We start from the raw sequence: 19,712 nt of genomic DNA, 5'->3' as shown, positions 1-19,712 counted from the left end.
TTCTTGCAGCATCTTTAGAGCTTGTTGTCAAACCCTTGGCAGTCTCTCTGATCACTTTGCATTTTGTCTTATAGGGTGTTTTCACATCTGTTAGTCCAGTAGACTCGTTTCAATTGGGGTCCAAATCTGCATCATTTGTTACATATTCAGCTGTTGTCTTTCACAGTGCACTGTTAAATGAACCAAACTATCTGAGCAACTTGTTCACCGCTTTGGCTGTGATGATGCTGCACCAAGTACAGCTAAAAGAAATGACACCAAAACCTCTGAAGAAGACAAAAACACAACTTCCTTCTTCTAAAAATGTAAACAAAAATGTAATGGTATCAGATTTTTGAGGTTGTAGGATTTCTCTTTTGTCATTGGATAAAAACAACAAGTCATTTCTCCCTTAGCACTAAACTCAAGTGTTTGTTCTAGTTGTATTTCTCCATAATACCCTTTACCGTTCTGCTTGGCATCTAGATAGTTTTAGGTGGACCAGAGTTCGCTTTTTTAGTCCACATCAGTTTTATTGCGCATTCACTTCTCCCCAATAAACCAGACTTTCTAGGCAATTGAACTAAACAGGGCTAGTCTGAAAGAATCCTTAGCCAAATTTGAAAAAAGTTTATGAAATGCCAGTGTTGTCCTGTATTTTTCTGAGTTACTCTGGTCATCCAAACAAGTTCACCCCTAAGCTGACTGCAAGATCCAAAGAAGTTTCCTAAAACCTTAAAATATTACAACATGACCTCATGTGAAATTGCATTCCTCCACAGTCGGAAAGAACTTGCACAAGTTTAACTTTTATGGGAGAGCTACAAGGAGGAAAATCACAAAGGTCAAACTGAAGTTTAACACAGAGAATGTAGACACAGAGCAAGAGTTCTGAAATAATATTCTTTGGACAAGTGAGTCTAAAACTGAATTATTTGGACATGTTCGTTATAACCTGGAGCTGTAACGATCCATTGAATGATTCGAAGAACTCAATTTTTAAAATTCCTTGTGACTATGTTAAACTACCGTGTATTTTACTATTTAGCATGCTGTGTTCCGGCAACGTAAGTATTTGTGTTGCGCAACATCCTCTTCTGCCAATGAGATGTTGATGAATGCTAACGGCTTTAGCAGCTATGGAGCGGGATTCAAGGGACAGAAAGAAGCGCAACCAAGAAGCAGACAAAAATTGTCCAAAGTATGGGATCACTCTAAACTATATAGAAAAGAAAACCGTTTGGTTTGTGTACTAAAAAATGGAATTAGCTTTTCACAATAACAAATCCTTGATGCCAAAACGCGTCAGCAGGAAACATTCATTACATGCATCGAGATCATTCGTGGCTGCTACCAGATGGCATTTTTCTTCCCTTTGAAAAAGACTCAAACTTTCATCTGATTGTTAGTGCAGAATCTAAAATTAATTTAAGCTATTATTACAGGTACTTGCTGATCAAGAAAAGTAATGACGTGAAAATAAATAAATAGATTATGAGGACTATCTATTTTAAGAATTCTTTTATACCTCAAGCTTGAGACTAAGTGATGTTCGAATCATATGAAATGTTTCCTTATTTAAAAGAAAAATAAAATAATTGTTTATTACATGAATTTTCACTGTCATATATTTCTTTTACTAGCTTAAGTGGCTACTACAGAACGGGACAATGCTTTACTTGATTAATAGTCAGAATAATCAATATATTGAAAATTTAAATAATTGTTTATAACAGCCATATTATAAACCAAACAGGGGAAAAAAACCCTCAAATCAGCTTTCTCACTTTGTTTTATAAGACAATGTAGTGGAGAAATGCAACTGAATAAGGCAAGAAATTTTCCATCAAGTATACACATTTCTTTGCTTTAACATTTTGCAGCAGAAATATGTCTGTGATATAGTTCTTTTTGTTTATGTTTTCTTGTTTTCCTTTCCTGGGTCCAAGGCCAGCAAGCCTTTACTACAATAACTAGATGGAATGATGTTATTATGGTACATGGAAGGTCACTTGTGAAAAGCACTTCATTCACCAACTTTGGTTATGAGCCATTATGGATGGTAAAAAGATGAAGTAACAGAAAGTGTGCAAGAAAGTATGCTCTGTACAGATGTATGATGTTTCGGTAAATGGGTTGTGGTGGATTGTTGTGTAGCGATTAGTGGGTATGCATTCTCGCCATCTGCTAGTGGTCTCTGAGCTTTGAGATAATCTGTTATGACAAGCCATTGGCATGCACAGTAAACCCTCAAGATGCACAGTTTATTAAAAATGAAGCATTCACTCACCAGGCTATTTGTATTCATATAGCAGCTCCCACTTCAAAAGTTTATAATATTCAGCAAAATGCAAAAACATTGTTCTGAACTATATAAACTGGAGTTTAGTTCTTGGTCTAGTCTTGACTTGTCTTGAATCATTTAGTCAGACATGGAGACAGTAAGCGTCACAATGTGTGAAACAAAGTAGTTTTGATTTGTTAATCCTGTAAAAATGAGAAAATGAGACAGCTGCCATCATCTACCAGCCACTCACAATCATAGGAGGAGATATTATTCAGCAGTGTGGTATAAGATTTACTTTGAGTATTAGTAAGATTGATTCAAATTTGAATGACTAGTTGACATTAATTGGTTTTGGTTACTTTCCTAAATTGGACTGAATATTTTAAAAATACTTTAATCTTGTTTAATCGTATAGGACTACAGTCAAACAAATTTTAAAACGGTCCAAAAACATGAAATTAAGCATGTCATAATACTCACATGATAAATTAAATTGAGCTTGATCATTTCTATTCTGATAATTATTTATGGATTTTATTTCCTTTTTATTGTTTTTGGTTGTAGTTTTATTTAGGATATTTAAATGTCTTCCGGTTGCAATGTGGGGTTAGTTAGTTTTTGAGATGGTGAGCTTGCATTATTACATCATTATCAATATATTACTGGAAAGGGGTCTCAAAACAGCAACATTATCAGTTATTTCAATAATTATGGGAACAATTTATCATCTGATTAAGTTTGTTATTGTGACATTCATAGGTTTAATTGCATTATTATGCCATTATCAATACATTAGTTCAAATGGTTCCAAATGACAATATTATTGTTTATCGCAATAATTTCACAATATTTTCATCATGGTTTGCTAGATTTAACCTAAGACTTAAACTAAAAGCTTGTGTCACTGTTAAAATCATCTGGTAAACAAAAACATCAGGGACATCTTTAACCAATAAAAGTTGGCATTTGAAGGGTGTTTTTTTTTTTGTCAAAAAATAAAAATAATTAGAATAATTATTTCTGCCTAATTGTAGTTGTGAGAACTGTTCTGTGTCATTACAAAATAAAATTTTATTTTGTGTAGTACAAAGATGCCAAACAATATATTTCTATGACTGTATTTTTGTGTTTTTATGATGTAAAGAACTGAATTGTTGCTGAAATGTGCTATGCAGATAATCTTGATTGATTGATTTTAACCCATGTTTTGCCTACTATATGTATATTTTCATTTTTTTCAAAACTTATGAAGGGTTGAGCTTGCCCTCTGATAGACATTCTTTTCTGATGAAACACATTCTCTGCTGCCTCACTGTACCTGCACAGGCTTGCATTTCTCACTGGCTGCCTTCACTGAGTCATTTGGAGAAAACTACAACACACTGTACTGTACATACACCGGCTATAACTTTTACTCTCCCGCATTTCTCGTTTGTTTTGCAACATGAGGTTTTGCATTGTTAGCAATCTATTTGCAGCCTAAATGTTACAGGTTTGAGCGCAGCTTAATAATCCAGAATTTTTCCTTTTTTTTTTCTTTTTTTTTACCATTTCTCTAACACATCTTCTTCATCTTGTGCCTTGTGTTTGCTTGTTGCAGAGCCTGGTAGGAGCGTGATGAGCGCGCGCTTCCGCTTGCCTGCTGGCAGATCCTACAATGTCCGGGCGACGGAGCTGGAGCGAGACAGGCAGCACACACAGGTTGTGTGCAACGTGCTGCTGCTGGACAACACTGTGCAGGCGTTCAAAGTCAACGTAAGTAACCCAGTGCATTAATGGGATAAAAGCACGCATGAGCTATTTATCATTCAGACATTGCCACCTGGTTTTTATGTAATTGGTAAAGCCGTGTACAGGTGCTTGTTAATAATTTAGATTGTTATTTAAGAGGTAATTAATCTCAGTAATTGAGTTCAATAAGTGAAACTCAGTTTATATAGATTCATTATGCAGAGTACATATGGCAGGGCTTAATTTCTTTTTATTTTATGACTACCAGCTAATGGAAACCCCAAGTTCAGTTTTTAGAAGAAGATATTACATGAAACCAAATTAAAACAGATATGTCAGACACTCACAGGTTTCTGTATGCACTCAGTATTTGGTTGGGACTTGTTTTGCTTGAATTACTGCACCAGTAGAGCGTGGCATGAAAGGTGATCAGCCTGCCTGCTGTGGGGTTAAGTAAGGTCAACTTGCTTTAATAGCAGCTTTCAGCTCTTCTCAATTATTATTATTTTCTCTGGTGTTTCTCTCGTCTTCCTTTTGATAGTCCTCCATAGATTCTGTTTGAGCTGCTGGAAAATTAAAACTGCATCTCCATGCATGTCCCAACATTCTGAGAGCTTGATTTCCACGTCAAAAGGAAACGTTTCTCTAATTTGGAAAGAGGACACCCCTGATTTAAGTAATATATTGATTGTAGCATAATCATACAAGTTTGCCCTCTCAAAGACCAATACGCTTTAATTTTGTAAATTACACTTAATATGAGAAATGGAAGATATTTTAAATATTAAAAATAAAACAAATAAAATGGATAATGACATCTCTGTAAAAAAAAAAAAACAACTACAACAAAACAACAAATTATCATCAGAATGAAAATGATCGAGCTTATTTAACTTTTTCATGCAGTTAATTGCGTAATTGCACACCGCAATATTCTTACTTTGCACTTCTCTCAAGACTGGGGCTATCCCTGTTGCTTTTCTGCTGCACGTTTTCCTTTCACTCAACTTTCCAAAGACAGTCATCTATGAACAGTCAGCAGAGACCTTTTCTGTTGTCCCCTCAAAATTCAGTGTCTGCTCACATGTCAAGTTAACAGTCTTTCCCATAATCACAATAAGGCCTTGATATATCATTTTTGTATTTAAAATGTATATGTGTATTTTTACTGAAATAAATACTTTTTTGGATGATTATCAGATTTATTGCACTTGCTTCTGTATGACTCAATTTAATTCTGTTCTTTAAAAATTTTTTAGATTTTTTTCTGTATGTATTAGCATCTCTAACCAAATATACTCAATACACTAAAAACATCCTCTCATGTTGCTCCCCCATTTCCTCCCACAGTTCCCCTTTGTCTTCCTCACCTCCTCATCTTAATCTGGCTTAGAGGTTTCATAAATCTGTACACCTTTGTTGGAATACATGTAAAATCCAGCCCACACTGTTTATGTCCATTTTCTTTTCCACAGCAATAATTAAGTTAATTGGCCCAAGTGTCTCATCACAAGTCGTCGCTTTTAGAAACACATGGATGAACCAAAATTGGAAGTGACGAATAAGCTCATGATTTACAGTCGTTTGTCACGTCTCTTTCTGGCTCCATGAGGCTCTTTGTCATGTGTTTGATCAAATGTATGTCGGCATGAGTCTGGAAATTCCCTTTGAGTCAAAAATTGCTCCTTTTTGACAGACCACATCCTTATTGTGTAGAAAACAGCACATGTGTGCGGAGCCATATTATTCATAAAAATATGAAATGTATGCTTAACAAAGCTGTTCTGTGTCTACTGCTTGGTGATTGTGCTTTCTAATCTTCTTTATGTGTGGTTTACTGCTGCGCATTCTGAGCTGTGATCATAGACAACCCCCTCAGAATGAAATATTAAATTATTGGTCTGAAAAACGAAATGCTTGACATGAGAAATAGACCCTATAAAGGAATACACAGATTCTCAAGTTATTTAAAATGGTTAACGCTAAATATGACAAAATTTTGAATATTCAAAATAAGTAAGGTCAAAATTAAGGTGATTTGAAAGTGAAATTAATTTTAGCAGGGAAGAGGGACGAAGACGGAAAACTGAAAGATATATGGATCAAACACTGCTTCAGTCAGGAAACATGTTTTATATGATTGATCAACACAAAGTGGCAAAGAAAAAGAGAAGTTCAAAGTTTTTATTAAAAATTTAAATTTGTTCTGTCTCTTCAGTTTGTCTTTGTCAGACAGATTGAATGGAGAGTGTCTGTGACAAACAAGTCTATTAAAAATCTGTTGCTGAAATTTGACTAGGCCATTCTCACAGTAGCATATGTTTTGGTCCAAACTGTTCTCTTGTAGTTTTGTCCATGTGTTTAAGGTTCCTGCTTTAATGGAAGATGAACATCCAGTCCAGTCTTAAGTCTTCTGGTGCTTCTAGCAAGTTTTCAGTTCAGTTCAACCATACTTGTTGTTACTCATATGATCCATATCTTCAAAGAGCTGTTATGGATGAGGATGCTGTGGGCAGGAACTATCTCCAGTAGCAGTCAGTCTTGCAGTGAATGAAAGAGGCCTCTGACAGAAGACTGTTGCTGTATGAAGATATCATTTACAAGAAGAAGTTGTCTTTTTTATTATTATTTTTTATTGCAGTTTTAAAAAAATAGATCTTTGTCATGGAAAGTTTCTATGAACACTCTTTCTTAACAAGAATGTTTGGGAACAAAAACAAATCGATCAATTCTTAATTAATTTATAAAAACTAACTTTTTACGATTTATTAAAAGGGTCAGAAACATCTCTTTGAAACTTATCAAATTGTCTTTTTTGCTCTTCTGGGCGCTTTCGTCATCGGCTCTGTCAGCGCTACTCAGTCCTCCCCGCTTGACACTGAATGAAATGACTCGGTCTCTGTCCGAGTCATTGATCAGAAGCCTACAGCGGCAGCAACTTCCTGGAAAGACGAGCCATCCTCAGAGCAACAATACTTCCATTGATCCTCTTTCTGGCTGCCCGCCAGCGATTCTAGTGGAGAGTGAAAATCCAGAAGCAGTCACTTACTGTCATGGAAACCAGCGAGCTTGTGTGCATGCAAGAGGCTGCATGGGTGATCTCAGATAGATGGAAATTATAATTAACATCAGGCAGAATCAGTAGTAGATAGAAAGCTTGAGGAGTAGCTTAAAAGCTCAAGTTGATGGATGATTCTTTCAAATAATAGAAAAAAGGTCAGAGGGATAATTTATTTAGATGCATTGCAGAGTTTACCATAGTAACCACTGCTCTCCATGTAAACATTCAGCTGCCTGGAAGAGGTATTTGGTCATAAAGTGTGCAGGAGAGCTAAAAGCAGCATCACTTTGCTTTACAGACCACATTAATATTACCAGATGTGGAAATAAATGCATAATTTCTCTTATTACCAACATGTCTGAATCAATTTCCAAACATAACCTTATAGTTCCTTATAAAATTACGCAAAATTTTCTTTAATCTATCTTTAGTTGTTTCGTGATTACAACACTTCAACTTTTTGCATATTGCATTTGATTTAGTCATTCACTGAGGTCATAATTCTCAGTAAAATCTACAATCTCATTTTCACACAATGATTGGGGAACATGACGCAGCTGCTGTTCCTCTTTACTAAATCAAACTGGTTCGAATCGAGACCAGCTCAGCATGACATCACTGTGGGGTTTTTTATGCCACCAGTAATAAACCAGTGCTGGTAAATTTCTTGCTATTTCCAGGAAACACCAACTTTCTCCCCAATAAAAAAAGAAAGAGAAAGTCTGGTTACCCATAAAATGCGTAACCAGACCAAAAAGCTGGTAAGAGTTGATGGGAGCAGGGTTGGAGCTAAATACAGAGTATTTAGAGCTAAATGCAGAGCAACTTCTCCATTTTCAAGTGTCACTATAACAGGCTAATGTCTGCTTTGATTCTAGTTAAGGATGGGCGATATAGCTTAAAAATAAAATCTCCTATTGTTTTATTCTTCTTTATTTTCAGAGCTTTTCTCAAACGACATAAAATATCTAAAAAAAAAAAAAAAAAAAAGGCTTCCTTCTCAGTTCACCTGAAATCAAGGTCAAAATGAGTCAAAGCTGTAAAACATGCTGTCAAAAAAAGGGCAGATTTTGGGTGGAGTAACATTACTCTGAACCATAGAAACGTAACAAGTGCATTGGTGAAAAAAAAAAAAAAAAAGAAAATCCAAGTTTTCCAAAAATTAAATCCTCAAAAAACTGAAAATATGATCACGGATAACATTTATTTATTGTCCAGTTTGGAGCATGTCCATAGATATCTGTTCCTTACTGTAGTGAGAGTGAATTTGGGCAGGAATGTGGAAAACCAGAAATTTTGTTTAATCTCATTGAAATTCATTGCTGGTCCAAAGATAATGAAGACAATTCAAATTAGCTGATTAGTTTGCTGTACATGACGCCTATCTTTTAATCACAATATTTTGTGGTAATATTTTGTGGTACTGTCATGATAACGATAAAAGTGATGATTAAAACTATTAAATGCCATTTCTTAGGTCACTGTATGACTTTGTGTTACAGCAAGCATAGCCTCACAAACAGAATTACTGCTCTTGAAACACAATCCCGTTTGCGATATGCAAACACCAGTCACATAAACAAGTGTGATGAACAAGTTATTGCACACAGTAACTGCATTTAATCATATTTTCAAGTTTATCGATATTTGTTTATATTAACAAACGTTGCAGAACCTAGTAAAACTAATAATCCCACTAATATGAACAGTTTTGGGAGTTTTAATTATTAATTGGAATTTATTGTAACAACGATAAATTGAAATTCTTACCATAAGAAATGTATCACAATAATGATGAATGATACAATAAATGCCCACCCCTAGTCAGAGGTTCGTCATACAGCTAAAAACATATCCAGAGTTGGATTGAATAATCCAGTTAAAATCTAGACATAAAAAGGGCTTTTGTAGAGAAAGTTCTTTCTTTTACTCATCTGTCAGGTTGCATTTAAACCATTAAATTCTTTATAAGTGGCTGGAGTTAGGACAATTATTGTGGTTTAAATGTTGAGATAAGAATTTATTTTACAAGCAACTAATTAAGTGTTCAACCAGGAGTTTGGGCAAAAAAAACTATAGGTAGAAAAGAAAGTAATTTAGAAAGTACTGAAGATATGATTCGTTTTTGGTTTGATGGATGTAAGTATAAAATTTTATTTTATGATCATGCTTTTCTGTCTGGATAGTCTTCCTGTAATGTTCCTGAATTTCCCTTCTCCTCAAATACAAACTCCATGTTCAGTCTTTGCAAAAGGGAAGTCCATGTGTCACTAAGCACACAGACACTGGGATTTCCCCTTCAGTGTCACTCCAGCCACTGTCTGTGGGTCTTTTTTTCACTTTGATGCCAAAGATAAGCCCCAAGGGTATAAAACTTATCATCACATCTTCCCCCTTCGCTCCCCTTTTTTCTCCCGCTCTCAGTCAGTCTCTCGTGATTGCTCTCTATCACCATGTCTACTTCCTCTCTCCTCACTCTCATGCACACAGACACCCCTTCAGTCGGCACAAAGAGTGTTTGTCTCACCCGGTCGCATCGTCAATCACCTCTTTTCTCCCATGCTTTCTCTCGTCTCCCTCAGTGTCTCTTTCTACTTTCATTTGCATTCTTTCGCTTGTTTCCCCCCCCTTTGAAAGTCTCCAGTAGTTTACATTGCGTGACACTTCGTGACACATTCTCCGTGAGTTCGACCCATCAGCAACTCTTAAAATTTTTGTTCGGTAAGACGACTGAAAAGGACCGCACGCGGACATGTTTGCCTGTGTGACTCAGTTTTTATTTCAACAACATACGGCTGTTTGCCATTGCACTGGCTCACATTCGGTGTGCATGCTTTCAGGGAGCGCAGTGTGAGACTCACAGAGAGCTCACACATCCAACTGAAAAGCTGCATCATACAAAGGAGAAGCACTGGAAAAGCTCTAGAGTTCTCATGTAGAGAGGATAAATGTGTCTTCATAGCAGACGGATACAAACAGAAATGTTTTTCACTTCTATTTTTCTTTGAAAAGGGCAGTATTATGTACAATTGACATTTCAGAGCTTTAGATCGTGTTATGTCTCCACAACATGTTGAAATGTTCCTTCATGCATTTTTGAGAAATTATTTAATCACCCATGGGCAGCCAGTCAGCTGTACAAAATGCCGGAGTTTACCGAGCGCCACCTTCGAGAATGAAATCCCAACCAGCTCCTTAAGACTAGCCAGCAGCAATTAGTAAACATTTGGTAAAACATCTGCTGAGCTCATTATACCAACTTCTCAGTGGAACGCTGGTAAAAACGTTGCAAAGACTTTCTGAAGGCGACGTTTCAGAAAGTGCAGGAATTCCTTAAAGAGACAGAGGCCCAATTTCAAGGTGTTAAATTACAAAGTCAAATTTCTTTTAAGTCATATACGGCATTTTTATAGCAACTGAAGGTAACATAGTTATTTGATTATGGTAAATAATGGCACTATGTGCCTGTAAAGTACCTGCCTGTCTCTATATGTGGGATGCAACTAGATCATAAGAATTTATCATCGCTTTGTGTGTAGGCTATTTTATTTGGAAGGAACTCTCATTCTCTTTCTAAATATCAGCAGAGTTTGGCCAATTATATGTAATCAGAGTTACATCAATGAGTGAAGAGGGTGTGAAAATGCCCTTTTCACAACCAAAACAGGTGTGTAAACACGTTACAATGGCCTAGTCAAAGTCCAGACCTAGATCTAAGTGAGAATCTCTGGTAACACTTAAATATTGATCTTCGCAGATGTTCTCCATCTAGTATGACTTTTGTTTTGCCAAAAAGACAAGCAAAACCACTCCTATTGCCCTACGGCCTCATTGTAAACTAATTTCTGTTATGTTAATTATTTCCAGCAGTTGTTTTACACCACTTCACAAGTTCAAATGCTGAAAAAGAACAGAGGGGCACACAGGCTTCAATAACATTTAATGGAGCTTTGACAGCCGTCGACTAGACACACACATGCACACGCACCCCCACATGCACACTGCCAGCTCTCCTAGAGGGCTGCCATGTCAACATGTCAACTGTCAGCTATCACTCGCTCACACACTGCACTGTAAAACTGTGTAACTGTGTCACCAGGGCAAACAGGAGAAGTGGACGAAAGCACAAACTGTGTCGGGGTGTGTGTGTGTGTGTAATTTTTCTCCCGTGGGAGCGCTGATGGCGTTCCACACTCGGCTTCTCCCTCTTGCTCTCAAAGTTACAGGATCAGGTGTGAATTTCTGCTCCACTTGTGCTCCCACAGTTTATCCTCTCGCCCGTCCTACGCTCTCTCAGAACGATGAGGTTTTAATGATGGATTCGATCAATTATTCCTCGCTTTTTCCAGCCGTTCTTTCTTTTCTAAGTGGCACTCTGTTCACTCTTTGATTTGCTTCCCCTTGTTTACGTTTTTCCCGCTTCCATTAGTGTGACATTTCGCTGTCTGGCTCGCATCCAATTCACCGCAGTCCATCCAAAAGTCAAATTATTTTCTCTCTTTTGAATGCACGGTCAGGTCTAGCTTCTGTTTGGATGATTTTTAAGTCAGCTAGATTTGAATTAAGTTGTTTTAGCAGATCGATACCGTTCATTAATGTGAAAATACCGTCATTAATATATTTCTGCCCAAAATGGACATAAATTTTAAAAAAGAGCAGCCCACAGGAGTTCATCAGCTTAATTCCTTAAACATGTCACTCCCCAATGCGGTTGGAACCATATTAAATGAGGCTCAACATGGACTAGTTGCAGATAAATTTTAAATGGATGGAATGTTTCTGTAGCAGCGAGGGTGTTTTTAAATAATTTAGATGTCTGTGGTGGGAAAAGGGGATTCGGCTCGCTCGCTGTTCCTTCCCTGACCTTTCAGTGGGGAGCTGCAAGATGGAGATTCACAGACCTGTTTGCCAAGCAACACAATGAGCAGCGAGCTTATTCGTTGTTTTTCTTTTCTTCTCCACAGAAGTCGGATCACGGCCAGGTGCTGCTGGACGCCGTGTTTAAGCACCTGGTGCTGACCGAGAGAGACTACTTTGGCCTGCACCTGGCTGATGATGGCTCAGATACACCAGTTAGTATCCTGCTCTCAGTCATCAGTGTGTGTGCCTGTGTGTGTGTGTGGGCGTGTGTGTGTGTGTGTTGGCGGGACGTTATTGTAGTGCCATCAATTGTGGATTTATGTAGTAAAGATTTGTGGGATTTTAATTCTTCTATAAAACTGACTGTATACTGTTGCACTTGTCTAACTTAGCATCAAGTTAGACATAATGTGCTACCATAGCATTCATTTAGTGTGCAGTTGATTATTTGTAGCAAAGGATGCATCTGAAGCTAAATATAAAGATACTGGTCACCAATTTGATGATTTATTTAGTAACACTTAATTTATTTAAACATGACGTAACATCTGTCATGAACATGAAGGAGCATTTATGAATCTCATTCAGTAAATAATGACACTTTTAATGCAAAGTTGCTCTAAAAGTTGCATTGAAAGTCCATTAAAAGTGCCAACTTTGCACTAAAGTGTTATTATGTTGTTAATGATGCAAAGTTAACACTTTTAATGGACTTTCAATGCAACTTTTAGAGCAACTTTGCATTAAAAGTGTTATTATTTACCGAATGTCACTTTATGGCAACAGTCATAGACATTCATAAATGCTCCTTCATTTTGTGAAGGAACATGACAGGTGTTATGTTTATGACATAAACATCTCTATATATATAATTATATATGTATAAAATGTAATTTCCAAAATGTATATGTTTTTGTGCAGTTTTGCTTTAATTAGTGCTCTGTGTTGTTTTTCAGCAAATGGCCTTTTTTGAGTCTGTATACTCCAATTACTGAGTAATTGTTTACTGAATTAGTTGCCGATTATTTAAATAAATGAGTCAACACGATTAATTTGACTAATTGTTTCAGCGCTAGCCTGCTTTTTTTTTTTTTTCCTTTTTATTACCTTGATTGTTTGATTGTTTTGTTTTTATCTGTGTGAGCCTTTGGCAGGTTTCTGTGTTTGTGTTGACGGCCACCGGTGAATAATTGAAACGATGTGGTCCAGCTTTGTGCAGAGTGACTCTAAGTCTGTTCTTATCCATATTTTACAGCGCTGGCTGGATCCCAATAAGCCCATCAGGAAACAGTTAAAAAGTAGGTGAAATCCACCACACACCACCTGAACTTTTAACCAAACCATCAGAAAAGTTAGAGAAAACTCTAACTTGATCACTTTTCAGTGTGTTCCTATCCGCAGTTTAGTCTCGGTAACATTTAACAATCCACACTTTGCCTCCAGCAAAAGTCCATGATGTAATTTACCATTCTGAAAACGCCTGGAGCAATGATTAAACTCCATTTCAACTCTGCTCTTTTTTTTTGATAATGAGTAATAGAATTTGTAACATGCAGGACAATTAAGGAGTAGCTGAAGTGGAGCAGGCAGTCGTCCTGCAGCAATAATTGAACTGTACTTCAACTCTTGTTTTTATTTTGGTTGATTGACTCACCGGCTGAAGACACCACTCGCTTTTTCTTTGTGCAGAGTTTTTTGAATGAAAAATGATGTGGAGAAAATGTCAATTGTATAAATAGTATACATTCATGAGATATTGTTATAATTGAAATGCTTGATGTTTCTCCTTACTTCCTTCAGGAGGGTCTCCACATAACCTGAGCTTCAGAGTCAAATTCTTTGTGGCTGATCCGAGTAAACTTCAGGAAGACTACACACGGTAAGTCCGGACGTCAACACCACAGCGTCATTATGTTACAGGTTTTACATTATTTCATCCACATTATTAACTGGAATTTGAGACAAAGTTCATGTTTTTCTTATTTCTTTTTTGAATTTTAGCAGGATGCATAGTAAAGCTACTTTTAGGCGTTTGAGTTTTAGGTATTTGATTTAAATACTTTCTGGCAGCACCTAAATATGTAAAGATCCACATCTTCACAGCTTCACTTTAAGATGCAAGCTAGTATATCCACATTAAAGAGGCATCCACACTTTTTCCCACGTGAAGAGACTTATCAAGTTGAAAACTCTCTCAGGCAACAAAAAGTACATTCTTTATTTGTACCTGCTAAATAATAAACTAAGCATGCATTTTTCATGCAACAAAGCAATAACCCAATTTTTGCAGAGTAGAGGTCTATAAATCACGCAAATACAAAATATGACAGGACGGGTTTGCCTGTGAAAAAAGGCATATTTACACCATCAAGAACTACAAATGTGTCACGCTTTGTAGAAAATGTGTGATACAAATTTAGCCAAGTTTAATATATGGCTGGGACCACATCTGCTTTTTAGTAAAACTGCTGCTAGTGTTGCTTCTGCTGGAGTTTTTATGAAATTAAAATGAAAGCAAAAGCTTAGTAAATGGAAGAAAAATACTTTATGTTGAACCTAAAATCTTCTGCTACAATACTGGATTTGCATGAAGGCAAACACAAAAAAACACCTAAATGTTAACTTACTTTGCATTAATTGCAATGTAGTTTAAACATGCTGGATTATCAGGACCATAATCATTTTCATCTCCATGGAAGTTGGACATAAACATCTTCAGCATCTGTTCTAATGTGACTTAAAAGTTGAGCATACAGCTACATTTAACTCTTGGTGCTCTAATAATTTGGAAAGTAAAGACAGTTTTAATATTAATTTTACTTGAAACTGGTAATGCTTGTTAATTTTTTTTTACTATGCTCATCAATAAAATCAGTAACATTTCATGCATAGCTAATAGTAGCGATTTTATGAAGCTGAAGGAGAAAAATAGAACTGGTGCATTTGAGTAAGAGCATAGAACTGTGACACATAAATAAAAGAATAGACGATCCCACAATCTCTGCTTTTGCATACTCTGAATCCTTTGTGATCTAATATTGTCAGCTAGGGAAAAGCGCGCACACTTCCATATTGCACATATAGGCATTTCACTGTGACACCAGAGAAGATATGAATTCTCAGAACAGTATGAATGTAAAATATTTGCCACTTGTCGGCTTTACATATAGTTTTAGAATAGTTCTTGCACAGCTCCTCGGGTAAAGAAAAAATGTTTCCTTAGTTTATTGTGGTTGATAATCAAAATGCAGCCTATTTGGAATGCATTCACTGCCTATTATGTCTAATTTTCAAAACCAACTGGACAGTTTGCTCATCTGTTGTCATTATATTGTGTTTTTCTCCCATAAGGTACCAGTATTTCCTTCAGATCAAGCAGGATATATTAACTGGAAGGTGAGCATGTCGTACTTTAGGGATCTGTTGTTTTATAAAAGTGGGATGAGTCATGAAATGTGGCTTTATGGGAGTGAACCTCTGGCTTCATGCACAGTGTGCTAATTAGTTTTCTTTTTTTAATCATTTTTTTATTTCCAGTTATCAAATCCTAATATTATGTTCTCTGAAAACAGCTGCATCTTAAATATTACCCAGTGCAGAAATCTTTGAAGTTTTGTGTGTTTGAGTTAATGCGTTTTATTTTTCTTTCAATTTTCAGATTGCCCTGTCCTCACAACACAGCTGCGCTGCTGGCATCCTATGCTGTTCAGTGTAAGCATTGCTCCCTGGGTACACCCATTACACGTAACAATGAAAAGGCGATTCATTAGGGCTCTCCTTAGCTACACACACTGTTAAATGTAATGACTGTGGTTGCTGGAGTGCTTTTACAACTGCTGCTCTGAAGCCATGGAGACTTTCTTTAAAACCATGCGGTGGGATGGGTTTCTATATTACCGTTGGTTACATAAATATTGCATGCAATACTGGTTTTCTCTAAAGTCGACCTTTAATAATAGATTGATGTACAGAAGCAGATCGATAGGCGAGTAGTTTGGCTAACTGCTAAGTTGATGTTCAGTATCTCTTCATATTTCCAGCTTAATGTGCATTTCTTTTTGTTTTTTGATAAACAGCCAGAACAGATAAATTACAATTTGACTCTTTAACATTTATTTATCTTTGGTGATGAGCTCCATGCTGGAAGGTCTCCTTGCCACCACTTTAATGTTTAGCTGCCTCCATAGTTTCTCTATCAGATTGAAGATTGGCTGCACCACTCCAAAATGTTAATATTACTTCCAGTCAGAAGGAACATATATTCCTCTAAATCTAAATAATGAATAATTTTGAGCTTAACTGTACAATATGTGTCTGAAAAACCTAGTCATTGGTATAGAGACAAAATTCGGGGACCACTCTAACATTTTTCTTTGATTTCACAGTTTATCATATTTGCCATATTTACTATTTATATTTATATTTTCAAACATGTGTTTTGAGTGAAATTAAGTGTTTTGTTTCTTCTAAACAAAAAATTTCTTCAAAAAATTTATTTTGAGTATTTTTCAGTAGCTCACAAATAGTTAAAATGTCAAAAATGCATCTCTTTAAGAAGCCTGTTCACAATGTTGTCATCTTATTATTGGAAATGTCAGTGTGAAACTAGAAATTAGTTTATACCAATAGATTTTAGGAGTTAATTTTATTGAATCCCAACACATTTCTTACATTTTTACTTATTGTATTGATGCCTTTTGCCTGCTGCCTTGTTTCATTTGTCATTTCAGCACCAGTAACTCCTCCCCCCTCCAGTCACTCTGCTCTCCCCCTCTATGGCATATTTAGCCAGGAATCTGCACAGCCTCAGTATATAGGTCAAACAAGAGATTTGACCTAGACCTTCGTGGCTCTGACCCTACGGCTTTTACACTGACACACACATACTGTGTTGCTGGGTCCATGCTGTCACTCTTCACAGTGCCAGCACAGATTATGGAGATAAATGTTTGCTTTGGGGAGGAAAAAAATGGCTTGAAGCAGCTGCTATGCTGCTAATTCAGCTCGACTGCCAGCTCTGCTGACTCCAAATCCCACACAAATCAAGCCTGCATTCTCAAAAGATCTGAAATCTCTCCTGGTAGTCCTAAATTCTTGTTTTATGATTGACTGCAGAAAAAAATACACCTTCCCTCAACATTGTAAATATCTTGGTGAAGGGGAATAAAATACGGTTTAGCTGTGTTTTATCCCCTCCTGTTTCTGTATTTTATTTCAAGCTTACCCTTGAAACGGCTGTTTTCATTGGGTTCACTATCCGATGTATTCTAACAGTGGTTGAAGCAGATAGAATATATTTGTATACTGCTTACTGATGTGTACAAAATTTGATTTTTATTTATTTTCATATGTGCACAATTCAGAATTCCCGTTTTTCAATTTCTGATTTAAGGTTTTTAACATTTAGACCTTCCAGTATCGACTTTAGTTGATTTTCATACATCATTCATTCTGGGTTTTTTTGTGCTAATTTCATATATAAAGTCTGGCCAAAGTAGTGCAATGTCTTTACAGTGAACTTTTGTATTTACATTTTTAATTTTTTTTTAAATAGCGACTGAGCTGTGGAAATCTGAGTCTGAAAAAGTGTGAAGTTTTAAAATTAATATTTGTAGACATAAGTTTGAACCTTGAATGAATAAAGAACAACTTCAATGTAGTTTGCAGTCTCCCTCTCTCAACTGGAAAATGCTGTTGATGGGCTGTTTACTTTTAAATTTTATAATTTATTTATCTAAAACAGAGACAATGTACAGTAGACATTAACCTCAGAGGAAAGATGCATCGTGTCAGAGTGTATCCCTGGTACTAATTTCCATTTGTAGGCCCTGACTGAGCTGGTAATTTTTTTATATAAAAAGAGAATGCATAAAAACAGCTGGACACTATTCAATAAATATAATTCATAATTTAAACAGCATCAGTTATACAATCCAACAACATGCAAAAAGTCACTCGTAACATCCTTACTCCCACTCACATCTGCTCACATTTGCCAAAAAAAAACAACAACAAAAAAAACCATTAAAACAGACTGAGTATTCAACAGATACAGGAAAATAGCTGATTCTGGTTATAAGCCAATTCCTCAATTATCTTAATTTTTTTCTTCGTTTGCATTTGTTTTTTCTTTTAGCTTTTTTCCATCATTGCAAGTAGCCTTAAACTTTCACCAGCCCCTTTCATTCAAAAAATAACTTTACAGCTAAAACAAGAAAAAAACCTACTACTTTAATAAAAAAAACTCACATTTTAAATCCAAGTCTTTTGGCGGATGCCATCATGACCAAAGTGTTCTTCTCCTTCCCTGTTAGGTGTTTTAAAGTTGACGCTGAACTGTGCAGCACTGGTGGTGTGTGCACATCAATGAGCGTCTGAGCTGCCATTGATTTGTTGGTCAATATGCTTAGGCTACCGGCCTGCAGGTCAGTCAAGGGACTACTTGAGCAAATTGATGTTTTTAAGCTTCAGGTGAAAGCAAGTGAGCTAATGGGATCCACTTTTGGCTAGCAAACCCTGAGGGTTCTGAAAGCTATCAGGAGTCTTTTAATTCGTTCCGTTTGTTGCCCACAAACCTTTTCATTACCTTCGAGTTGAAACCATCGGGTTTCCTTCTCTTTGTCTGAGAGAGTTAAATTGTGTTTCTTTAATAAAACAATTTTATTAAAATAAAGTCCCAAAACAGTAAAGGCAGGTCTAAATTCTTCTGTCGATGCCTGTTATGTTGTAAAATACAATATACACACATAGAAGTGTGTTCCCATTGGCTTGTAGAGAGGAAAGACAATGCATTCGACCACATTTGGTAATTACACAGAAAACTGTGTAATTTTAACTGCTAAAGTTCACAAAGTAATGAAATGTCTAATTGTTTCGACTAACGATTGGGGAATTTTCAGTTGTTTAGAAATGGCTGCTAATGACTTTTTGTTACATTTGTGTGTCTTAGATTACCACAGTCCAAAATGGGCCAAAACTGGTTTGTTTAAACTAGTGGCGGGCCACAAAATGCATTAATTTAAAAATTAGTTTGTGATTATTATTTTTTTTCTTTTTAGTTTAACCCATTAAACAATGAACAAATTTTTAATAAAATATGTATATTATTAAAGATCTAAAACAACAAAAGATTCAGGACTGTTGCCTTTTTAAAACAAAAACAGACGATTTCCAAATTTTGTTGGCCATGAATTGTTTAATATTTTCTTGGCCAAATTTTTATTAGTTTTGATTTGCAGTCAGGGGCCAAACAAAATCTGTTAAAGGACTACAAATGGCCCAGAACAACCCTGTTACACCTTAGATAAGATTCACTTGAAAGTTCAAAAGCGTCTGATCATAGCTGTGTAAGATTTTAATCATTTGATGCTATCACACTGCCTTAATCATACTTGCATTGTGGTTTTAATGACACATGCAGTTCCTTTTTTGATAATTCAGGCCATATTCTCAGAAAATGTGGGGTGAAGCTATACAAGGACTTCTTCTTTATCTGTGCACTGTTTCTGTGTAAACTGCTGACACCACAGAGTGGATTACAGAAAGATTCGCAGATGTTGTAACAAAGTTCAGCTGTGGTTTGGTGCTGATGTAAAAATTTTAAAAATGCAGTAGCGATAGTTTTTATACTGTTCTCTGGCTGAAATTGCTTTGATTTAAGCAGACATTGAAGATTAGAGGGGTTTTTTCCCAACAAATAGGGTGCCAGCCTGTCAATTTGTTTGGTTTTTATTAGTTGATTAATTGTTTTTATTTATGTAAGGACTATTTTCAGTTGAAAATAGTATAAAACGG

At 36.1% G+C, this 19,712-nt stretch overlaps 1 protein-coding gene across 1 annotated transcript in view; it reads left to right on the top strand.

Annotated features, from left to right (window-relative positions):
• The window catches only part of ptpn4 (protein tyrosine phosphatase, non-receptor type 4), a 79,418-nt gene that overhangs the window by 28,027 nt on the left and 31,679 nt on the right, over positions 1-19,712 (top strand). The window contains exons 2-7 of the mRNA XM_023337115.1: positions 3,867-4,021; positions 12,023-12,130; positions 13,174-13,216; positions 13,719-13,797; positions 15,270-15,314; positions 15,577-15,629. Coding sequence (XP_023192883.1) covers positions 3,884-4,021; positions 12,023-12,130; positions 13,174-13,216; positions 13,719-13,797; positions 15,270-15,314; positions 15,577-15,629 — 466 coding nt within the window. The 5' untranslated portion in view covers positions 3,867-3,883. The remainder of the gene's footprint in view (positions 1-3,866; positions 4,022-12,022; positions 12,131-13,173; positions 13,217-13,718; positions 13,798-15,269; positions 15,315-15,576; positions 15,630-19,712) is intronic.

Source organism: Xiphophorus maculatus, chromosome 7 (assembly GCF_002775205.1).
Source record: "Xiphophorus maculatus strain JP 163 A chromosome 7, X_maculatus-5.0-male, whole genome shotgun sequence".
Lineage (NCBI taxonomy): Eukaryota > Metazoa > Chordata > Actinopteri > Cyprinodontiformes > Poeciliidae > Xiphophorus > Xiphophorus maculatus.
Note: the sequence above shows the minus strand (reverse complement) of the source record. Positions and strands in the feature narration are given on the sequence as shown.